Below are 17786 nucleotides of genomic sequence, written 5' to 3'. Positions count from 1 at the left end.
AGTCACTAAGGCAGTGCTTCTTAAATAAGAGCAAAGGAGACCTGCCATCCCAAATCATTACCATGTCTTCTGCAAAGGCTAGTTTAGCACCAGCTCTTGTCTGATGAGGGGTCATCTCAAGCATGGAAACAGCCAGTTTGGATCATCCAGCAAGTGCAGGGCAAAGTCAGAAAGGATCATGGGACTCTGCAATCAGCCCACATAGAAGAGAGTCTTGCAAAGGCAGGCAATGAAGTCAACACTTGGGCACATTTAAGAAGACAACATGACTCTAGTTTCTTCTCTTTGGGCCAGTTCAAAATAATCAAGCATCTGCCCCCATTGACCTCTACTGCTGTCAGACACCCGACAGAGATCCCTGCCATGGGCAGCTTCAATGGCAAAGACCCCTCCAGATGATTTCATCAAGTCACTCCCAGCTTTCAATCCTGCCTAGCTGAGACTCCAGACATCAGAGAGCAGAAATCAGCCAGCCCTGCTGTGCTCCATCCAAACTGCTAACCTACAGAAGTAATGAATATAATAAAACTGTTTTATGCACCCCCAAAAAACAAACAAAATAAAGCACCTGGTCTTAGTGACAGACTGGTCCATCTCTCAAAAGCTGACAGATCAATCTTTATAAACAAGAACTTTAATATTAAGTAGGCTTTATCTAATAGTAGCTCAGATGGTAAAGAACCACTGCTGCCTCTCCAAGCCCCAGTCTCCTCACTTCTCAGCAGATCCACCCTCTCTCCTTTCCCTTAGAAAACATCTGCTACCTTGTTTACTCTTGTGAGTGCTTAAGTTAAACTGATCAGAAGCATGCTGCCAAGCTCAGGCTTAGAAAACATAAAGCCGGGAGGTATGACAGGGCCAATGCCAAGCAAAGAACACCCACAGAGAACAAGGAAAGCCTTTGTTCCAGAGAGGATCGTCCAGCTTCAGAGGCTGATCGATCAAGAGTCTTCGGCTTACCTCCAGAGTCCAGAAGGGAAGATTTCACTCGCAGACAGCGGTTCACGTGCTCGCCTTTCTTTGGCTGTTCTTTGTAGATGAACTCATACTCCACAGAGTTCTTGCCTCGGCAGATAACGTACTTGTAAGGAATGGGTTTATCCACGTGCTGCTTGGAAATGGTGGTGCTGCCTTCAATGAGGGACCCGTTCTCATGTAAGTCTCTGTGAATGAATAGGACAGCAGCTGGTTATGTGAAAATACTCTCCCAGAAATATTCATTCTTCTCAAACACAACATGGAGTACAGACCTAATGCTATAAATCTATGCTGAAAGAAGGGATGCTTCTAGATCAAGGCTCACTTCCACACGGAGACAGAAAGAAGACCCAAATGAAGGATGACAAAGAACTTCATTATAGGGAAGAGTTTTTTGAAATATTCATCTTTCAAAAGTTATGAGAATTAATCAACTTGATCAGAATTATGATTTCAATATATTTCAAAGACTGGACATTCTGTACATTTCCTTATGGGCCAACTGGGATATACTTACTTGCTGTAGTGCATTTCGCAAACATCATGATTCCATGCAGGCTTCCCGAGTTCTTTTCCACCCCTAACGTATACTTTGTGTTGATCGGGGTTGAATCCAAAATGTTTAGAAATGATAGCATGGAAGTACACCATGATTCCTTCTGTGGAGCTCAGCGGGCTGGGGGAAAGTCACAGAAGAAAACACTGATTAGATCTGGTCTCTCTACTCCCTCTCCACACACACATGCAGGCATACATGTGCACACACAATCTTGTTTCTGGGTGTGCACTAACACACACCCTAGCAAAGTGCAAGAGAGCCCACATTTCAGATAGACTGCCTACCATGTGGGTCCCCTTGGCTCTCCCTTTATGGTGGAGGAGGACAGTGGGCACAGGGTGGGGTGATCTCTGCCCAGCTCCAAAGAGGGGTGGTGGGAGGGGGTGACTGAGTACTCTGGGGCATGACTGCCTCTCTCTTGACTTCTGTAAGGTCAATGCTGCTCCAGGTCCCCAGAGACCATGTGATGGCGCATTTCAACCAGTCAAAGAATTGGGACAGATGCCCCTCCCCTGCCTACCTCCTGAGCATTGCTCTTTGCACTGCGAGTCAACAAAAAGGCAGCCTGGGAATCTCCTCTAGGGTGGTGTAGCCCTTTCCAGCCCCAGTGCTGGGTGGGGGCCAGGCCTGTGCCTTCCTGAGCCTGTTGCACCCACCTCTCCTTAGCTCGCTGTGTGCTCTGGTTCCTTTGCTCCTTCTCATTTTTTACAGGGGCTGCATTATTTCCATTATTCCCCTCTGGCCTCTTCAGGTTCTTTGGCTTGGCTTTCTCATTTTCATTTGTTTTCCCTCCAGGATCAGCCATCTGGTCCTTGGTTGCAATTTCCTGGAACAGGCACCCAAACCCCAACTTTTATACCAGGCTCCATGCTTGCCCCCAACATAGGACGCTTGTCACAGTCGCCAGACTGGTCACATCCCTTCCTTGCTCAGAACCTTCAAACGGCATCTGGTCTACCCACCACAGGCTCCAAGGACTCCTGTCCCAACATCGTTAACCCCAGCCCCAACCCCGGCCTCTCTTCCCTTCACCTGCTCTTGGGAGAAGCAGCTTTCCTGCTGCCCCCTAAACAAGCCCACCACACTCTCCCTTAGGGCCTTTGCATGTCCCGAGATAGGCACATGGCTTGCCTGTCACTCTTTGAGTTCTCCTTGGAGAGGCCCTGACTGGCACCCACCTCAGTCCCTTGCCCTACTTCTCTCCAGGGCACTTCACACAGTCTGGCTTTGCATGTCTTTCTCCCCACTAGAATGTGAGCTCCCAAAGGCAGGAACTAGTCTCATTCATGGCTATACTCCCAGCACCTAACACATATTCACCAAATGATTAAGCTGCGGAAGGAACGGGACTAAAAGGAGCAGCCCATGGGATGGACAGCAAGGATGGGGAGGGCATCCTGGAAAGGCGACCAGGCAGGCACAAGACGCTTTACCTGACGGTGGTTTTGGGAAGCAGGGACGCTTGTGGGTGGCTCCTTCATTTCCTCAGTCTTATCTTTAACATCTTTTTTAGCTCTTTCCACTGAACCAGCTGGCTCAGCTGCAGCAGCACTTGCCTGGAAGAAATAAAGCACCAAAACATTAGGGCCAAAATGACAAAATGCACAGGGAAACTTGGACTCAGTGGCATGAGGGTCAGCCTCTGCCACCAGCCCAGGAACAGGGGTCAGAAGCTCAGGGTAGAGGCATAGCCCCTCCCACAGCCCCCCTCCCAAGAAGCAAGTCCAAGTGGACTCCCTTCCCAGACAGTGAAGTGTTGTCAGAACCGCACTGCACAGCAAGGTGTTGAGACATGGCAGGCCTACCCTGGTCATCACTCCCCTAACTTACCCCAAAACTAACTCACCCCAGAGGCAGGAGCCCTGGCCAGCTGCTCAGTGGTCTGCAGCTCTTTCCTGGGCTTGGAGGTGTCCGCCTTTGGCTCAGGAAACAAGAGCTCCTGGGCAGTATCCTTCTCCCTAGGAGAGCCTTCACTGGCAGAAGTGGGGAGATCTTCACCTGTGGAGGGGCTTGGGGACTGGTGGTCATTTCCTTCTGGGAGGGCTCCTCCCAGAGTCTGGTCCTGAGGTGCCAGGCTGCTTAGAGACTCGGTGCCTATGGCTGCTTCTGCCTCTCCTGCAGCCTCCCCTTGCAGAGGGTGCCCCATAGCCTCCAGTGGTATTTTGTCCACACTTGGGGGCAGGCCTGGCTGGTGAGTGGGACTACCCTGCTGAGCTGGGCTTTGGCATGAAGCTGTGTCCTGGAGCCCAGAGTTTGCAAGCGAACTCAGACTACAGGGCTCCATTGAGGATGGGGACAAGGAATCCAGCTCTGCAGATGTGGAAGCATTCTTCGAATTCCTTTTCTTCCTTTTACTCCTTCTACGCCGCTAAACAGAAAAAGAGACACTCATTTTGTTTCTCAGGTTTTCTATACACTCCCCAAAGGTTTCCTCCAATTTCCTTTCCATTTCTGAAGTATGTCAAGCATAGCTCAACCCAACCACCTTACAACTGCTAAATCTGCCATTCCTCTCTCTTGGAAAGAATGTGAGCACGAAGTGAATGGGGGTGGCGAATAGAGTTGAGGGACAAGTGGGGAGCAGTGACGGTCACACACTTTGCTTTGCCCAATCCAAGCTGAGACCCTCATGTGGAATATCTTCCAACAGAAGGGCCCTGTAAAGATGCTTTCAAATGTTGAAAAGTATGCACAGGCCCGACATGTAACACTCTTATATGGTGTGTATTACAGACAAAATAGAGATGCAAAAATGAGCAGAAGTCTAAGTTGTTCCTTCCTGCACTTGCACTGGCACATTATTCTTCTGCTTGCAGATCCTCACTCAAAGGCAAGAATCCTCAGCTTCGGAATCAGAGACGAGCTTGTAGAAGCAGTTGTGACAGGCCCCTGCGAGGACCCCGAAGGGCTGAATGCCCTGCATGCATGGCAATCTTGGTCTGCAGCAAAATATTGATTAGTTCATTAAGTGCCAGTAACCTGTGACCCTCCCTGCCACTGAAGCCCAGTGTGGGCCTAGGGCTTGGCATCTTACCCCTTGCCTGGGCTAAGTCCTTGGGAGAGGGAGATGGAAGACCTTGGGATTTATCTGCACATGGGGTGGGACATCGTGTTCTGGGTCAGCTTCCAGATTTTCTCCAAGAAACCTGACCAAACTTCCAGCCGATCTGCTTGAAACAAGCAGCACAACACACAGGCTGCCCTGAATGGCAATTTCCTGGTCTGACATCAACACCAGCTAACACTGTGGTAGAAAGAAGGAAGGTCATTCAAGGAGGCCACGTCCCCAACTTCTAGGGCATATAGATCTCTGAAGATCTTGCCAACATACTGATGGTGACTCAGCACATCTGGGGGACCTCAGGTTCTGCATTTCCATGGTGCTGCTGCCAGTCCAGGCTTGCTCTGTGAGCACCACCAGCAAGCAGGTCCTCACTCCAGGCACCAGCATCTCCATTAGCTTTCTTGGCGGTCCTCAAGTGCAGCCTCACTGGGAACCACAGATCAGACCAGCAGAAATCTGTATGCAGACCCCACGGCCCCAGGTCCTTTGCGGATTCTCCCTTTTGAAGGCAAGGCTGGCGTAAATTAAGTAGCTTATGCTGATTTACCAAAAGGAACCTGGAACTCTGTCCTAAGCACAAGGAACAAGAAAGTAAGACGAGTTCCTCCCCCATAAAACTGATGGTTTACTGGGAGAGAAAGACTAAAAACAGATGGTTTTAGCTTGTTAGTAGGACTCGGAGGCTTCCAGTGAAGAGACGCGGGTTGAGTCTGAAAGTCACTGACAGCCAAGAAGGCAGTTTCATCAATCGGCAAAGATTACTGGGACCTGTGCATCTGAACGTGGCCAAAGCCACAGGCTACCTTCCAGGTTGACCAGCCCACTCAGAATCAAAGCTTATGCTTGGCCAGAAGACCCCACATGACTGGCCCTCACAGTCTGTCAACCTCATCCTACCCTAGTCCTGCCCTAGCCTCCAGCATCAATCCTATTTTTTACTTCCTGTACTTTAGGATGTTTTGGCATTTGGGGGGACCTTGCTCATCCTGGAGAGACTGCCCCTCCCAGGGTTACTAATACCCAGAGAGAGGTGGTGACTCCCCACAAGCACATCTTTCATCTGCCAATCAACCAACACGGAGCTCCTCCCTTCACCCACTGCCCACCTCCTTTATCAAACTCTCCCTCCAAGCCAACATTTCCAGCTCCAAATCACCACAGGGCCAAGTACAGGACATCTAGACCACCCTATAGCCCAGAGTCCACCAAGAGCATTCACACTAGCCAATTCTGAACCTCCTCAAACCTGCCTGCCCTGCCCTACAAGGCAGGCTCGGGGCCACTTTCTCCCCTTGCTCCTTTTATCTCCCCTGAGGCCCTTCAGGCTCCTTCTATCTCCCCCTGCAGCCCTTCAGGCATGGCCCGTCCTCCTGGGAGCTGTGAGGAACACTGACCTCCCTTGTCATCACTAGTCAATCAGGGCGCCTCGGGCTTCTGGTTCGCTCTTTCGCCAGACACCTCCTTCACTTTTCACTTTGTCCTCTGCCCCACACCCCTCGACAGACCACCTGGACTCTCCCAGTAGAAAGCAAACCTATGCAGCCCTGCACTTGCTTTATTTTGTTCCTCAGAAACCGTCAACTAAATGCCTTTTATTTTCTCTTCCCTCCACGAAGGAAGTCTCTGTTTTCTTCACTGCTGCATCCACAGTGTCTAGAACAACCCCTGAGCCCCGGTAGGTCCCTAAATGCTTCTATCTCATTATATAAATTCCTTAGAAAGTCCCGTGTCTCCCTGAAGCACCGGCATGTTTCCTCTGCCCCAGGATGTACCCACCTCCGTCAGGTCTGTGATCAGATCCAAAAACAAAGGGTTTTCTATCAAACTATTAGTGAAATGAAAATCAAAACTACAATAAGATATCACCTCACACCAGCCAGAATGGCTGTCATAAAAAAAAAAAAAATCCACAAACAATAAACTCTGAAGATGGGTGGAGAAAGGGAACCCTCCTACACTGTCGGTAGGAATATAAATTGGTACAGCCACTATGGAGAACAGTACAGAGGTTCCTTAAAAAACTAGAAATAGAACTACCATATGATCCTGCAATCCCACTCCTGGGCATATATCTGGAGAAAAACATGATCTGAATGGAAAAATGCACCCCAGTGTTTATTGTGGTACTGTTTACAATAGAGAAGACAAGGAATGGATAAAAAAAGCTGTGTTACATACATACAATGGAATATTACTCAGCCATTAAAAACAATGCAATAATGCCATTTGCAGCAACATGGATGGATCTAAAGAGCGTCATACTGAGTGAAGTAAGTTAGACAGAGAAGGAGAAATATCGTATGACATCCCTTATATATTGAATCTAAAAAGAAATGAAAGAAATGAACTTACTTACAAAATAGGAAGAGACTTAGAAAACGAACTTATGATTGCCAGGGGGAAGGGAGAGTAGTTTGGCATGGTCATGTACGCCACTGCTATGTTTAAAATGGACAGCCAATAAGGACCTATTGTATAGCACATGGAACTCTGCTCAATGTTATGTGGCAGCCTGGATGGGAGAGGAGTTTGGGGGAGAATGGACACATGTATATGGATGGCTAAGTCCCTTCACCATTCATCTGAAATTATCACAACATTGTTAACTGGTTTTACCACAATATAAAATAAAAAGTTCAAAAGAAAAAAAAAAGAGAGTTCTGACATCTGATTTGCAATTTGCCTATCTGCTCTTTATCTCACTTTCTCCTTTTTTTTTTTTTAAATCCCTATTCGATTGTGCTTTTTATAAGGTGCTTCAAAACCCTTAGAATAAGATTCAAATTTCACACAGGCAACTTAGTTCTCTCAATACACATCAATGGGGCCACATGAGTGTGTGGCCCCTCACAGGTCTACAGGCATGGCACAAGGCTAAACTCCAAACTTCTCCTTGACAAAAATCAAGTCTATATATACATGGTACATATTTATGTAGTCCTCATTACTATGGTCTGTCTCTGAACTCATTAGTCAGGAATATGTACACTAAAACTAAACACTACTCATTAGGAATCCAGACCTGGGTCACAACCTCTGGGTGTGGGCAGTGGATGGGGGTGGTTGGGAGGAGACCCCAATACTCCTGATGATGTCTTTGTTGACGATGGATGGTAGGGGATGAGTATCCACTAAGATAATCCTGCATCTGTGTTATAAATACCGGTGGGTGTAATATTTAATTAAAACATTTGTTAAGTGCAGAGTTTATTGACTTGGAAGGGATGCTAGAGAACTTACTGGGGACTGACTGTCCTGTCACTGGATCGGGTAGGGGTGACAAAGCGGTACACACAGCAGAACATATCCAGGGGGCTCTACCCTGAAGGCCTGTGTATTTCAGTCAATACCAGTTATACCTCAGATCAAAGGCTGTATGCTGTTGCTGCTGCTGCTGCTAAATCGCTGCAGTCGTGTCTGACTCTGTGCGACCCCATAGACGGCAGCCCACCAGGATCCCCCGTCCCTGGGATTCTCCAGGCAAGAACACTGGAGTGGGTTGCCATTTCCTTCTCCAATGCATGAAAGTGAAAAGTGAAAGTGAAGTCGCTCAGTCGTGTCTGACTCAGCGACCCCATGGACTGCAGCCTACCAGGCTCCTCCATCCATGGGATTTTCAAGGCAAGTGTACTGGAGTGGGGTGCCATTGCCTTCTCCGCTAAAGGCTGTATACCAGCTCTAAATGCATACATAAAGGCTACTCCTTTTTCTGCCTAGAGAGAATTAGTGAGAAAAAAGGAACAGTTTGCTACTTCTTGGAGGGAAGGTGGGTTAGTCAGAATACATGTCTGATTTTATATTTTATAATGAGTGTCCTCAGAGAGCAGAGAGATCTCAGTTTTGGGAGGGCAAGGTAGTCTTGTTCACTCCCCTGAATACTGGGTCAGGAGCACACGGAGGGGTGGGGGTGCGTGCTGTGGACCCTGAAAAGGCACATATGGCAGGAAGTGAGGGTGACAGGTGAGAACACTGACCATTTGGACAGAAAGTCTGTGAAGGTTTTGACAAAGGCTGAAGGGTTGGAGGCTAAGTGGGCCTGCAGCTATGCCCAAACTCCCAGGGGTCCTCTGCCTCATTCTGCATTGACAGTGATTGGGATATAGTAGGATAGTTAGTTAGTTTAGGAATCACTCTAGGGGATTAAGAATGGAAAAGGAATTTTATGGGAGTTTGGGAAACTGTTGTAGGCTAATGACTACTCAAGAAAAGAATCCAGTAACCTAGCAACAATCTATACTATCTTGAAGGAAGACCAAGCATCCAAGCATCAGGCACATTCGGGCCACAAGTTCTGATAATTAAAACATAAGACAGTAGATATGGTATCCGAATCTTGTTACATGAAGTCAGGGAGTTAACGGTCCTTGAAGAGTAGCATTTTGTAGCCAAGACAGGAACATAGGTGAAGGGGGAAAGAAACTAAATGAAAGAGGACATTATACTAAAACTTAACCGAGCCCAAGCTCATTCTCCTGGCTGCACTGACAGGTCAGTAAATCGGGAGATGAGTTGTTGGAACAAGGAATAATGATTTTAATCGGAAAGCTGGCAGACTGAGAAGATGGCAGCCTAGGGTCTCAAAAAACCGTCTTACCACAGTTCAAATTCAGGCTCCTTTTATACACAAGAGGGGGAGGGAGAGGAGCCCACTTAGGCACTGACCAATGGCTGAGCAGGACCACTAACGGTCACTGGTTTGACACATGCTAAGTTGCTTCAGTCCTTGTCCCACTCTTTGCAACTCTATGGACTGTAGGCCGCCAGGCTCCTCTGTCCATGGGATTCTCCAGGCAAGAATACTGGAGCGGCTTGCCATGCCCTCCCCCAGGGGATCTTCCCAACCCAGGGACTGAACCCTTGTCTCTTCTGTCTCCTGCATTGATAGGCAGGTTCTTTACCACTAGCACCACGGTCACTGGTTGACAGCTGCTCAGTAACAGTCACTTGTTTGGGGGAGGGGCCCACTTTGACATTGAACAATGGCTGAGCAGGACCACTAACTGGTCCCTGATTGACAGTTGCTCATTTTGGGGGAGGGGGAAACCACTGAGGCACCAACCAGAGACTGAGTGGGGCTGCTATAGCTCCTGCCTGCCTCATCACTATGCCACCTTGAGTAGAAAGGTGCAACACCAGAAAGCAGCCAGGTCTGAAGAAGTACCAGTGGCCCTCACAGTGTCCTCCAGCTCTCAGTGGAGTGAGATACCCAAGTGCCAGAGACTGCGTTCGATGGGATCGTGGTCTAAGGTGACAGGTGTCATGGGCTCAGCCCGCTGCTCACTTCAGTGGTCAGATCGTGACCAGTGAGATGACTGGGAGCTGGTGTCCCCAGAGCAGAACTTCCACCTGTCCACTTTCACAGTAGATGGCTTCCCAGGTGGCACTGGTGGTAAAGAACCTGCCTGCCAATGCAAGAGACATGAGAGATATGGGTTCCATCCCTGGGTCTGGAAGATCCCTTGGAGGAGGGCATGGCAACTCACTCCAGTATTCTTGCTTGGAGAATCCCTTGAACAGAGGAGCCAGGTGGGCTATAGCGCCACAAAGAGTCAGACATGACTGAGGTGACTTAGCATGCATGCATGAGCGGCAGGTACAGGGTCCCTTCTGGTGGGCTAGTGGGCTAGGCGTGGCTGCCTAGAAAGGTGTGGTAGAGCAGTTCCTGCATTAAGAGCACCAGGGAGAGAGGAGGGAAGGGTCCAATGCACTTTGGGTTCCAGTTTGGGCTGGGGGGGCCGCTATTACAAAACCTGAGGTGAATTGCCATATTTTAGTATATGTTACCACCCTTTTGCTGACATACATATGATTTAAATAAAGCCATGATAGTCCCAGTTAGTCCATATAGAGTCAAAGGAAGGACTAATGATGTAAGCCTTGATATCTACTTAAAAATGAGGAATAAGGTGGTCTTCTCCCCTCCCCACTTTTGCTTTGATTATAAAAATGAAGCCCTGTTTGTTCTTGGGGTGATGCTCCCTTGCCTGCCTGCTTGTATCTGTCATAAGTGTCCTAGGCTAATAAACTCGTTCTTTGTCTATCACTTTGCCTCACGCTGAATAATTTCAGTGATGAGACAAAAGAACCTAAGCTTCAGTAGGTACTGACACAAGGTGAGGGGTTTTAATTAAAAGACAGTGGGTTTGGACTTCTCTCCTGGTCCAGTGGTAAAGAATCCACCTGCCGATGCAGAAGATGCAGGTTTGATCCCTGGCCCAGGAAGATTCCCTATGCCGAGTGTAAACTAAGCCTGTGTGTCACAACTACTGAAGCCCACACACCTAGAGCCTGTGCTCCACAACAGAAGCCACCACGATGAGAAGCCCACGCACCACAACAGAGTAACCACTGCTCGCCGCAAGTAGAGAAAGCCCTCACAGCAACAAAGACCCAGGGCAGCCAATTGAAAAAAGAGAGAGAGTGGGTTCAAGTCCTCTCCTAAGCCAGGGATCATGGGTTCAAGTCCCAGCCTGTGGATACAAGTCCCAATCTGAGTTTGGATTAGGTTTAAGTCCCATCTGAGAAAAAGCATGGTTTCAATAGAAAGTACTATGCCAATTCAGGAAGGACAGTGTCACCTTTCCACTGGCATCTGATCAAGCACTTCCTTCTAGCAAACAGGCACTGCCTAAGCTCCTTCTCTGCAGCCATCCTTCCTGCCATCCCAAGTAAACTTCCTCAGCTTCAGTTTCCTCTTTTGTAGAACTTGGATGACACTCATGGATAGTACTTTGATGGGGGAAGAGGGATGCGGGCTGTGGGGGGGCGGTCCATCCACAAACATAAGGCGGGCTTTGCAGAAGCAACAAGAGAAAAAAATCTAGGATCAGAGCTAGAAATATCATGTTGACCCCCAGCCTGACAAATTCCAAGTAGCGGCATCATCATTAGGACCAGTGCCAGCCTCTCAATTACACACTATACACTTGCAAAAAGGAACAAAGACTCCACAGTAGGGACTGCTGAGGAGGAAGAGAAGGGCCATCAGGAAAAGATGTGGCAAGAATCTCTACTAAGGGCACCACGAGATTCCTGGATTTGCTGAGAATGGGAGCTTCAAGGGACTCCTGGAGTCTTGGAGAGATGCTCAGACCACCCCTTGCCCCACCAGCTGCCTGGCACCGTGCTCCCACTCCCCAACTCCAGGAAATGATCCCTTGAACCTCCCATTCTCAGTCGAGTGGTTCCAGCAAGATTAACTCTACTCCAGACGCAGGGTCAGCGCAGCACCCTGGCTTGTTAGGAATGGGTACGTGTCCCAATCAGAGCCACTGAGATTTGAGGACAGCTTCCCCTGGGAAAGAGATGTTTCCTCTTTCTTCTCTGGAAACCCCCCCAAAGAGGCATTCTCTTATCCCTCTGAACAACGCAGTGGGAGGTTGGTAACCTGTGGAAGGGTCCAAGGTGTTGGAGACTGTTGAGAGGCCAAGGAGCTAACTGACATGAGGAAGGCAATGCAAAAACAGACAGAGATACCTGGACTTCAGGAATATCAAGGTGCCTGGATTAAACCTTGTCTGCAGGTAGATGCCCGGATTAAACCTTGCTTGCAGTTAGGTCTACCCAAGGGCTTCTCAGTTACATGAGTGACAAATACCCTTTATTGTATTGATTAACCTAAACTGGGGTTTCAACTGTTTGCAAGCAAAAGATCTCCAATGCTTAAAACAAACCTCAAAGTAGGTCGTTTCCTTTTTTACAGAACTTCAAAGTAGGTTGTTTCCTTTATACAGAAGCCCCAAATAAGTCAAGGCAATCAATGTTCTAACAACTTTGGTGGCATAAGATGTCAGGCTCTGGTAGATACACCCGGGCCACAACATCCTCAGGGCTCCAGACCTCTACACCGTGGCACAGTCCAGGAGGACCCCTCTGTGACACATGCCCAACCCTCTGGTCACTACAGAAAGTAGTGGAGGCTTTGGATCCCATGAACAGGTGCCAGCTGCCCACCCCATGGAACCTGGATCAGGCCTGCCTTCTAGAAGAAGGGGTGCTGTCAGCAGGGAAAAAATCAAGGAAGTACACGCCATAGCGAGGGAGGTGACCCTGCAGAAACAAGAGGGTCTGGGAGGTGTGGCTGTGTAAAGATGGCAGTAAATGAAAGATGGACCCCTGGAGGGACATGACACAGTTCCTGGAAGACAAAGATTATGGGAAGGGATGACAGGATGATAACAGCCCAACATGTGGACCCCAAACCACATCCCAGCCCACAACAGCAGACTGGTAGACATCACCGCACACCACCAGCCACCAGCCAAACCCTGTTTTTAATGGAACCAAACCTGGGGACCTAAAAACATAATAGAAATGAACTTATTTATAAAATAGAAATAGACCCACAGACATAAAAACAAACATGGATATCAAAGGTGAAAGAGGGGAGGGATAAATTAGGAGTTTGGGATTATCAGATATACACTACTATATATAAAGCAGATCATCAACAAGAATTTACTGAATAACCCAGGGAATTATATTCAATATCTTGTAATAAGCTATGATGGAAAAGATATATTCTGAAATGTTATATATATATATATATATATATTTAACACATGTATAGGTGTCACTTTACTATACACCTGAAATATTATAAATAAACTACACTTCAATTTTAAAAATTGTAATAAAATAAGTAAATAAAACCAAATCTTACCTAACCGAGCGGCAACAGGGCAGTCTCTGGACACTGATCATGTGCTCTGCTCTTGCCAGCCCTCGAGGGGAACTCTGCCACATTTGCTGCCCACTTATCCCTTTCTCATGGGAACTGCCTTTTACATCTTTCACCTACTGTCCTGTTAGTATATGGATGTCTTATTTCTTTGAAAGAATTAGTTAGGTATTCCAATTGTAAACCCTTTGTCATCATATGTTGCAAATCTTTTCTAACCACCTGCTTCTCCATAGCATTGCTGAATGGTCTCCTCTAACCCAGAATCTGGAATATTTTATGCATCCCTATCTGCATCTAAGGGGTTGTTTTGGTGAGGCTCTGGAATATCCACATAATTTTATAAATAGTCACCTATATTTTCTAGAACTTTCAGGGTGTCTTTTACATTAGTCAACCAATCTGGTATATATCTTAGTGTTTACTATGAGTGAAGAAGGGCTTCCCTGGTGGCTCAGTGGTAAAGAATCCACCTGCCAATACGGGAGATGTGAGTCCGATCCTTGGGTCAGGAAGATCCCCTGGAAAAGGAAATGGTAACTCCACTCCAGTATTCTTGCCTGGGAAATCCCATGGACAGAGGAGCCTGGCAGGCTATAGTCCATGGGGTCACAAATGAGTTGGACGGGACTTAGCGACTAACCAACAACAAGGAGAAAAGAATTGTTTTTTCCAAATGGTGAGCCACAGTTCAAATGCCCCTTACTTAACACAGTGTTGCTCTCTGATACCACCTTTATCACCTGCTCAACTGTCATACATACTCACATCTGCATCTAAATGTTCTATGTCAACTTTCCCTACTGGGTCTCTGTTACTCCATCAGGATGCTCTATTACTTTATATTGCTATGCTTATAGCTTACAACACATTTTGATGTCAAATCTCCCATTTATTGTTGTACTTTTCTACATTCTTTATAGGAACTCTCACCAATTTATACTCCAGATGGACTTTTAGTGTCTTTTATCCATTTCCAAAAACAAAACAAAGCCACTGGAAGCAATACTACTTTTACACATTAATTGACCAACTGGATGTATATATCTAAGGAAAGAACTGGCATCTTTACAGTATTAAACCTTCCTTTTGGGAAAATCTATTTGTAGTTTGCTTTTCCTGTTTTTAGATCATGAAGGGACTCTCCACATCCACTCAATATTTTCTATCAGTGCTCATGCACTGCTGTCCTCTGTATTTACAAGGTGCTTTTGGGTTTCTGTTTTTTGTTGCACCACATGGCTGGTGGGATCTTAGTTCCCCAATCACAGATTGAACTGAGGCCCCAGCAATGAAAACACCAAGTCCTAACCACTAGACCACCAGGGAATTCCCAAAGTGTTTCTGCTCTGAACTAACCAACAGATCGAAGCCCAGAGGCAAGACCACACCTCATTTACAGCCTTCCACCAGGCACCCAGTGCCCCCACATGCAGCAGCTGCTCAATAAATCTTTGTTAAATGACTCAATTGGCCATCTTACTCAGGAAAAAGGTCACCATTCTGTGAAAGGATGATAGTTAAACACATCACTCTTCAGTGTCTGAAGCCTCAGTGCTTTTCCTCACAAGCAAAATTACTTCCATTACATATATTAAGCAGTCTCACTTTTGATATTATTAGTAAAACCCTCAAGACTCACAAATGCTATAGACAATGAAAGAAGTCGGGACTAAATTCAGCAGGCTTCCATGGCACAACCAGGGTTCAGAACACGAGCCCATAACCTCAGGTGCTGATGACTGCAGGGGCTGGGTGCATTCTCCAAGCCCCAGTAGAGGTTCAGCCTGGACTCCCACCGGTATGGTCCCAGCCCCCAAGGGAGACCCAGGCCCCCTGCTCTTCTCCATGAAGAGAATCTTGCATGGCCTGTGGAACTTTCAGGGTAAGTTTCCCGTTTGCCAAAGGAGATAGCTACACAAGAAATGAAAAGATGGATGGAAAAGTAGGGATAGGGGGCCACAGGGGCTTCCCCGGGGGCTTGGTGGTAAAGAATTTGCCTGCAATGCAGGAGTTACGGGTTCTATCTCTGGATTGGGAAGATTCCCTGGAGGAGGAAATGGCAACCCACTTCAGTGTTCTTGCCGGGAAAGTCCCACAGACAGAGAAGCACATGGGGCACACACAGCATGGGGAGCACATGCAATAAAGCTGAAATTCAACATTAGCAGAACATCCTCAGAATCACGAGAGCTAAAACCCACAGGCATGGCTACTGTGTCGACCAGCCTGGGTAGGAGTGGAAAAAGCCTCCCAACAGCCACCTTCAGCATCAGAGAGGTGTGGCACTCGGTTCCATGCAAGCCTTGGCAGGGAGCATCGTGGGCCACCATTAACACAAACTACCTGCTCAGACTCTGGAGAGCACGTGTCAGTGACCTCAAACAGGATTGCATCTTCTTTTCTTCTTTTGTAGGCAGAGTAACTATCAGCTTCCAGCTCATCGGATGTGGATGTGTCATCTGCCGCATCTACAAAACCCTTGGACACAACTCCCTGTTGAAACATGATCCCCTTCAGACAGAGCAGGGTGACCACAGGCACTGATCCATCAGGGTCTAAGGGACCCCTAACTCAAACCCAAGTGGGGACACTCTCGAGTGAGGATTGCACCAGCTCCCCAGGCCCCCTGGCATCCAGGCTCAGCAGACACGGGGTCCCTGGTGTAGGGAATAAAAGAAAGGGTTCTGTGGGTGGCAGGCAGAGCAAATCCATGCAAGCAAGCTGCCCCATGTTAGAGTTGATGTCTGAAAGCCTTGGCACATCTGACCTTCCATACAAACAGGCCTGCAGCCTTGTTCTCTAAGCTCCATCCCATTGCCCAGGCCAGTACTTGCACACAGATGCAGCTGTGGGGACATTCCTGGAGGGGCAGGTAGCCCAGCATCTGAGGCCAGGCCCCAAGGTGGCTTTTGGGGATGCGGGCATGTAGGGTAGTGACCAATCTCTCTGGATGGCACACCCTAGGGAGCACAGAGCCAGCCCTGTGCCATCCCTTCCTCCATTGAAGGAAGCAGTGAGGACCAGTGGGACTCACCACTGGGCGCCAGGCCACTGAGGGGAACAGGGCAGGACAGGGAACAGGGGAGTTGGGCCTAAAGCCAAGGCCTGGCTTCTGCACTGCAGCTGCTGCAGGTGAGCAGAGAGGTCCATTAGCCCAGGGGGGATAGCTGGTGCAGCACTGCACCCAGGTGGAGGGAAGACAGGAAAGGTCAAGAGCCTCTGACTGTTGAGGGGGGCAGGCAGTCGGTGTGGAAAGGGAAGGGCAGTTCTCTGAGGGGCGCTTGGAAAGGCCCAGTGAATGAGATGGGTCAGAGCACACTGGCAGCCCAGGTTCAAAGCTCATCCCAGTCAGTGCCAGGTACCCAGGCCAGCTGCCAGCAGGAAATCAAAGACAGGACCAAGGTGACACTGGAAGGAACCACAGGATCAGTCAGCACCTTCAACCTGACTCCCTGGCCCATCCTGTGCTCCTCTTCCTCATGGTAGATACAAAATATTTTAAAATGTTGTTGCTATGCCACACCACAAGGCATGTGACAGCTTAGTTCCCTGACCAGGGATCAAACCCTCGCCCCTGGCACTGGAAGGGGGAACTTAAACACTGGACCACCAGGAAAGTTCCTCCCTCACATCTTAAATATTTGGTGGAAATAACAGCTGGAGGCCACAGTACTTTCTGCTATATGGATGATACAAATGACACTCTCCAGGGTGGAATATTCAGGTGGACTCCAACATTTGGCCATAAAACACTAAGGCTGGGACTTCCCTGGTGGTCCAGTGGTTAAAAATCTGCCTTGCAAAACAGGGATGCCCGTTCCATCCCTGGTCCAGGAGGATCACACATGCCACAGGACAGCTAAGCCTATGAGTCACACAACTACTGAGCCCATCTGCTGCAACTACTGAAGCCCTAGAGCACATGCTCTGCAACAAGAGAAGCCACTGCAACAAGAAGCCTGTGCACCACAACGGGAGACTAGCCCTGACTCTCGGCAACTAGAGAAAGCCCAAGTACGGCAACAAAGACCCAATGCAGCCAAAAGTAAATAAATAAATATTAAACACACACATACACTCACACTAAGGCTGTGATAAAATCCTCTACTGAATCCTCACGTGCCTAAGGTTATTTTTTTATGATGACAGCAGAGAAGCAGAACACTTCAAAGCAGGTCAACCTGCTTTACTAGGGGTCCCACCACGTTACTCTCACCTGTAGCGAAAAACCTGCCCCATTGTTGCAAATGCTGACTTTCAACCCATTTTTTAATTTAACAGGTTTAATTTAAAACCTTGCAGCTCTTTTAATTTTGAGTGTTTGATTTCAGAGGTGGGACAGTTATATGTTTAATGGCCATTTCTATCTTCTCTACTGTGGACTATATCAATTGCTAGTCATCTTTCTGTTGGGTAGGTTACTGTTTTCTACTTGATTTCTAAGAGTTTTTGACATATTGAGGCAACTCACTCTTAATTTTAAAATATTTCTATGTAAATAC

At 47.8% G+C, this 17786-nt stretch overlaps 1 protein-coding gene across 10 annotated transcripts in view; it reads right to left on the bottom strand.

Moving 5' to 3' along the window:
• Window positions 1-17786, bottom strand: part of LOC147351213 (E3 ubiquitin-protein ligase RNF213-like) — a 121694-nt gene that overhangs the window by 89956 nt on the left and 13952 nt on the right. For 4 of the 10 annotated variants that reach the window (XM_086356521.1, XM_086356524.1, XM_086356523.1 and 1 more), the window contains 5 exons: window positions 3384-3905; window positions 2971-3093; window positions 2194-2363; window positions 1496-1654; window positions 961-1163 (listed from right to left, as the gene is read on the bottom strand). In XM_086356521.1, the coding sequence (XP_086212647.1) occupies window positions 961-1163; window positions 1496-1654; window positions 2194-2363; window positions 2971-3093; window positions 3384-3905 (1177 nt within the window). Of the gene's footprint in view, window positions 1-960; window positions 1164-1495; window positions 1655-2193; window positions 2364-2970; window positions 3094-3383; window positions 3906-15627; window positions 15778-17786 lie in introns of those variants that run through there. The other 6 variants (XM_086356518.1, XM_086356519.1, XM_086356520.1 and 3 more) reach the window with 2 other exon arrangements.

This window comes from Bos grunniens, chromosome 19, assembly GCF_055505025.1.
Source record: "Bos grunniens cultivar Pamir isolate PY7600 chromosome 19, Bosgru_T2T1.0, whole genome shotgun sequence".
Lineage (NCBI taxonomy): Eukaryota > Metazoa > Chordata > Mammalia > Artiodactyla > Bovidae > Bos > Bos grunniens.
This window is presented reverse-complemented; position numbering and strand designations above follow the sequence as displayed.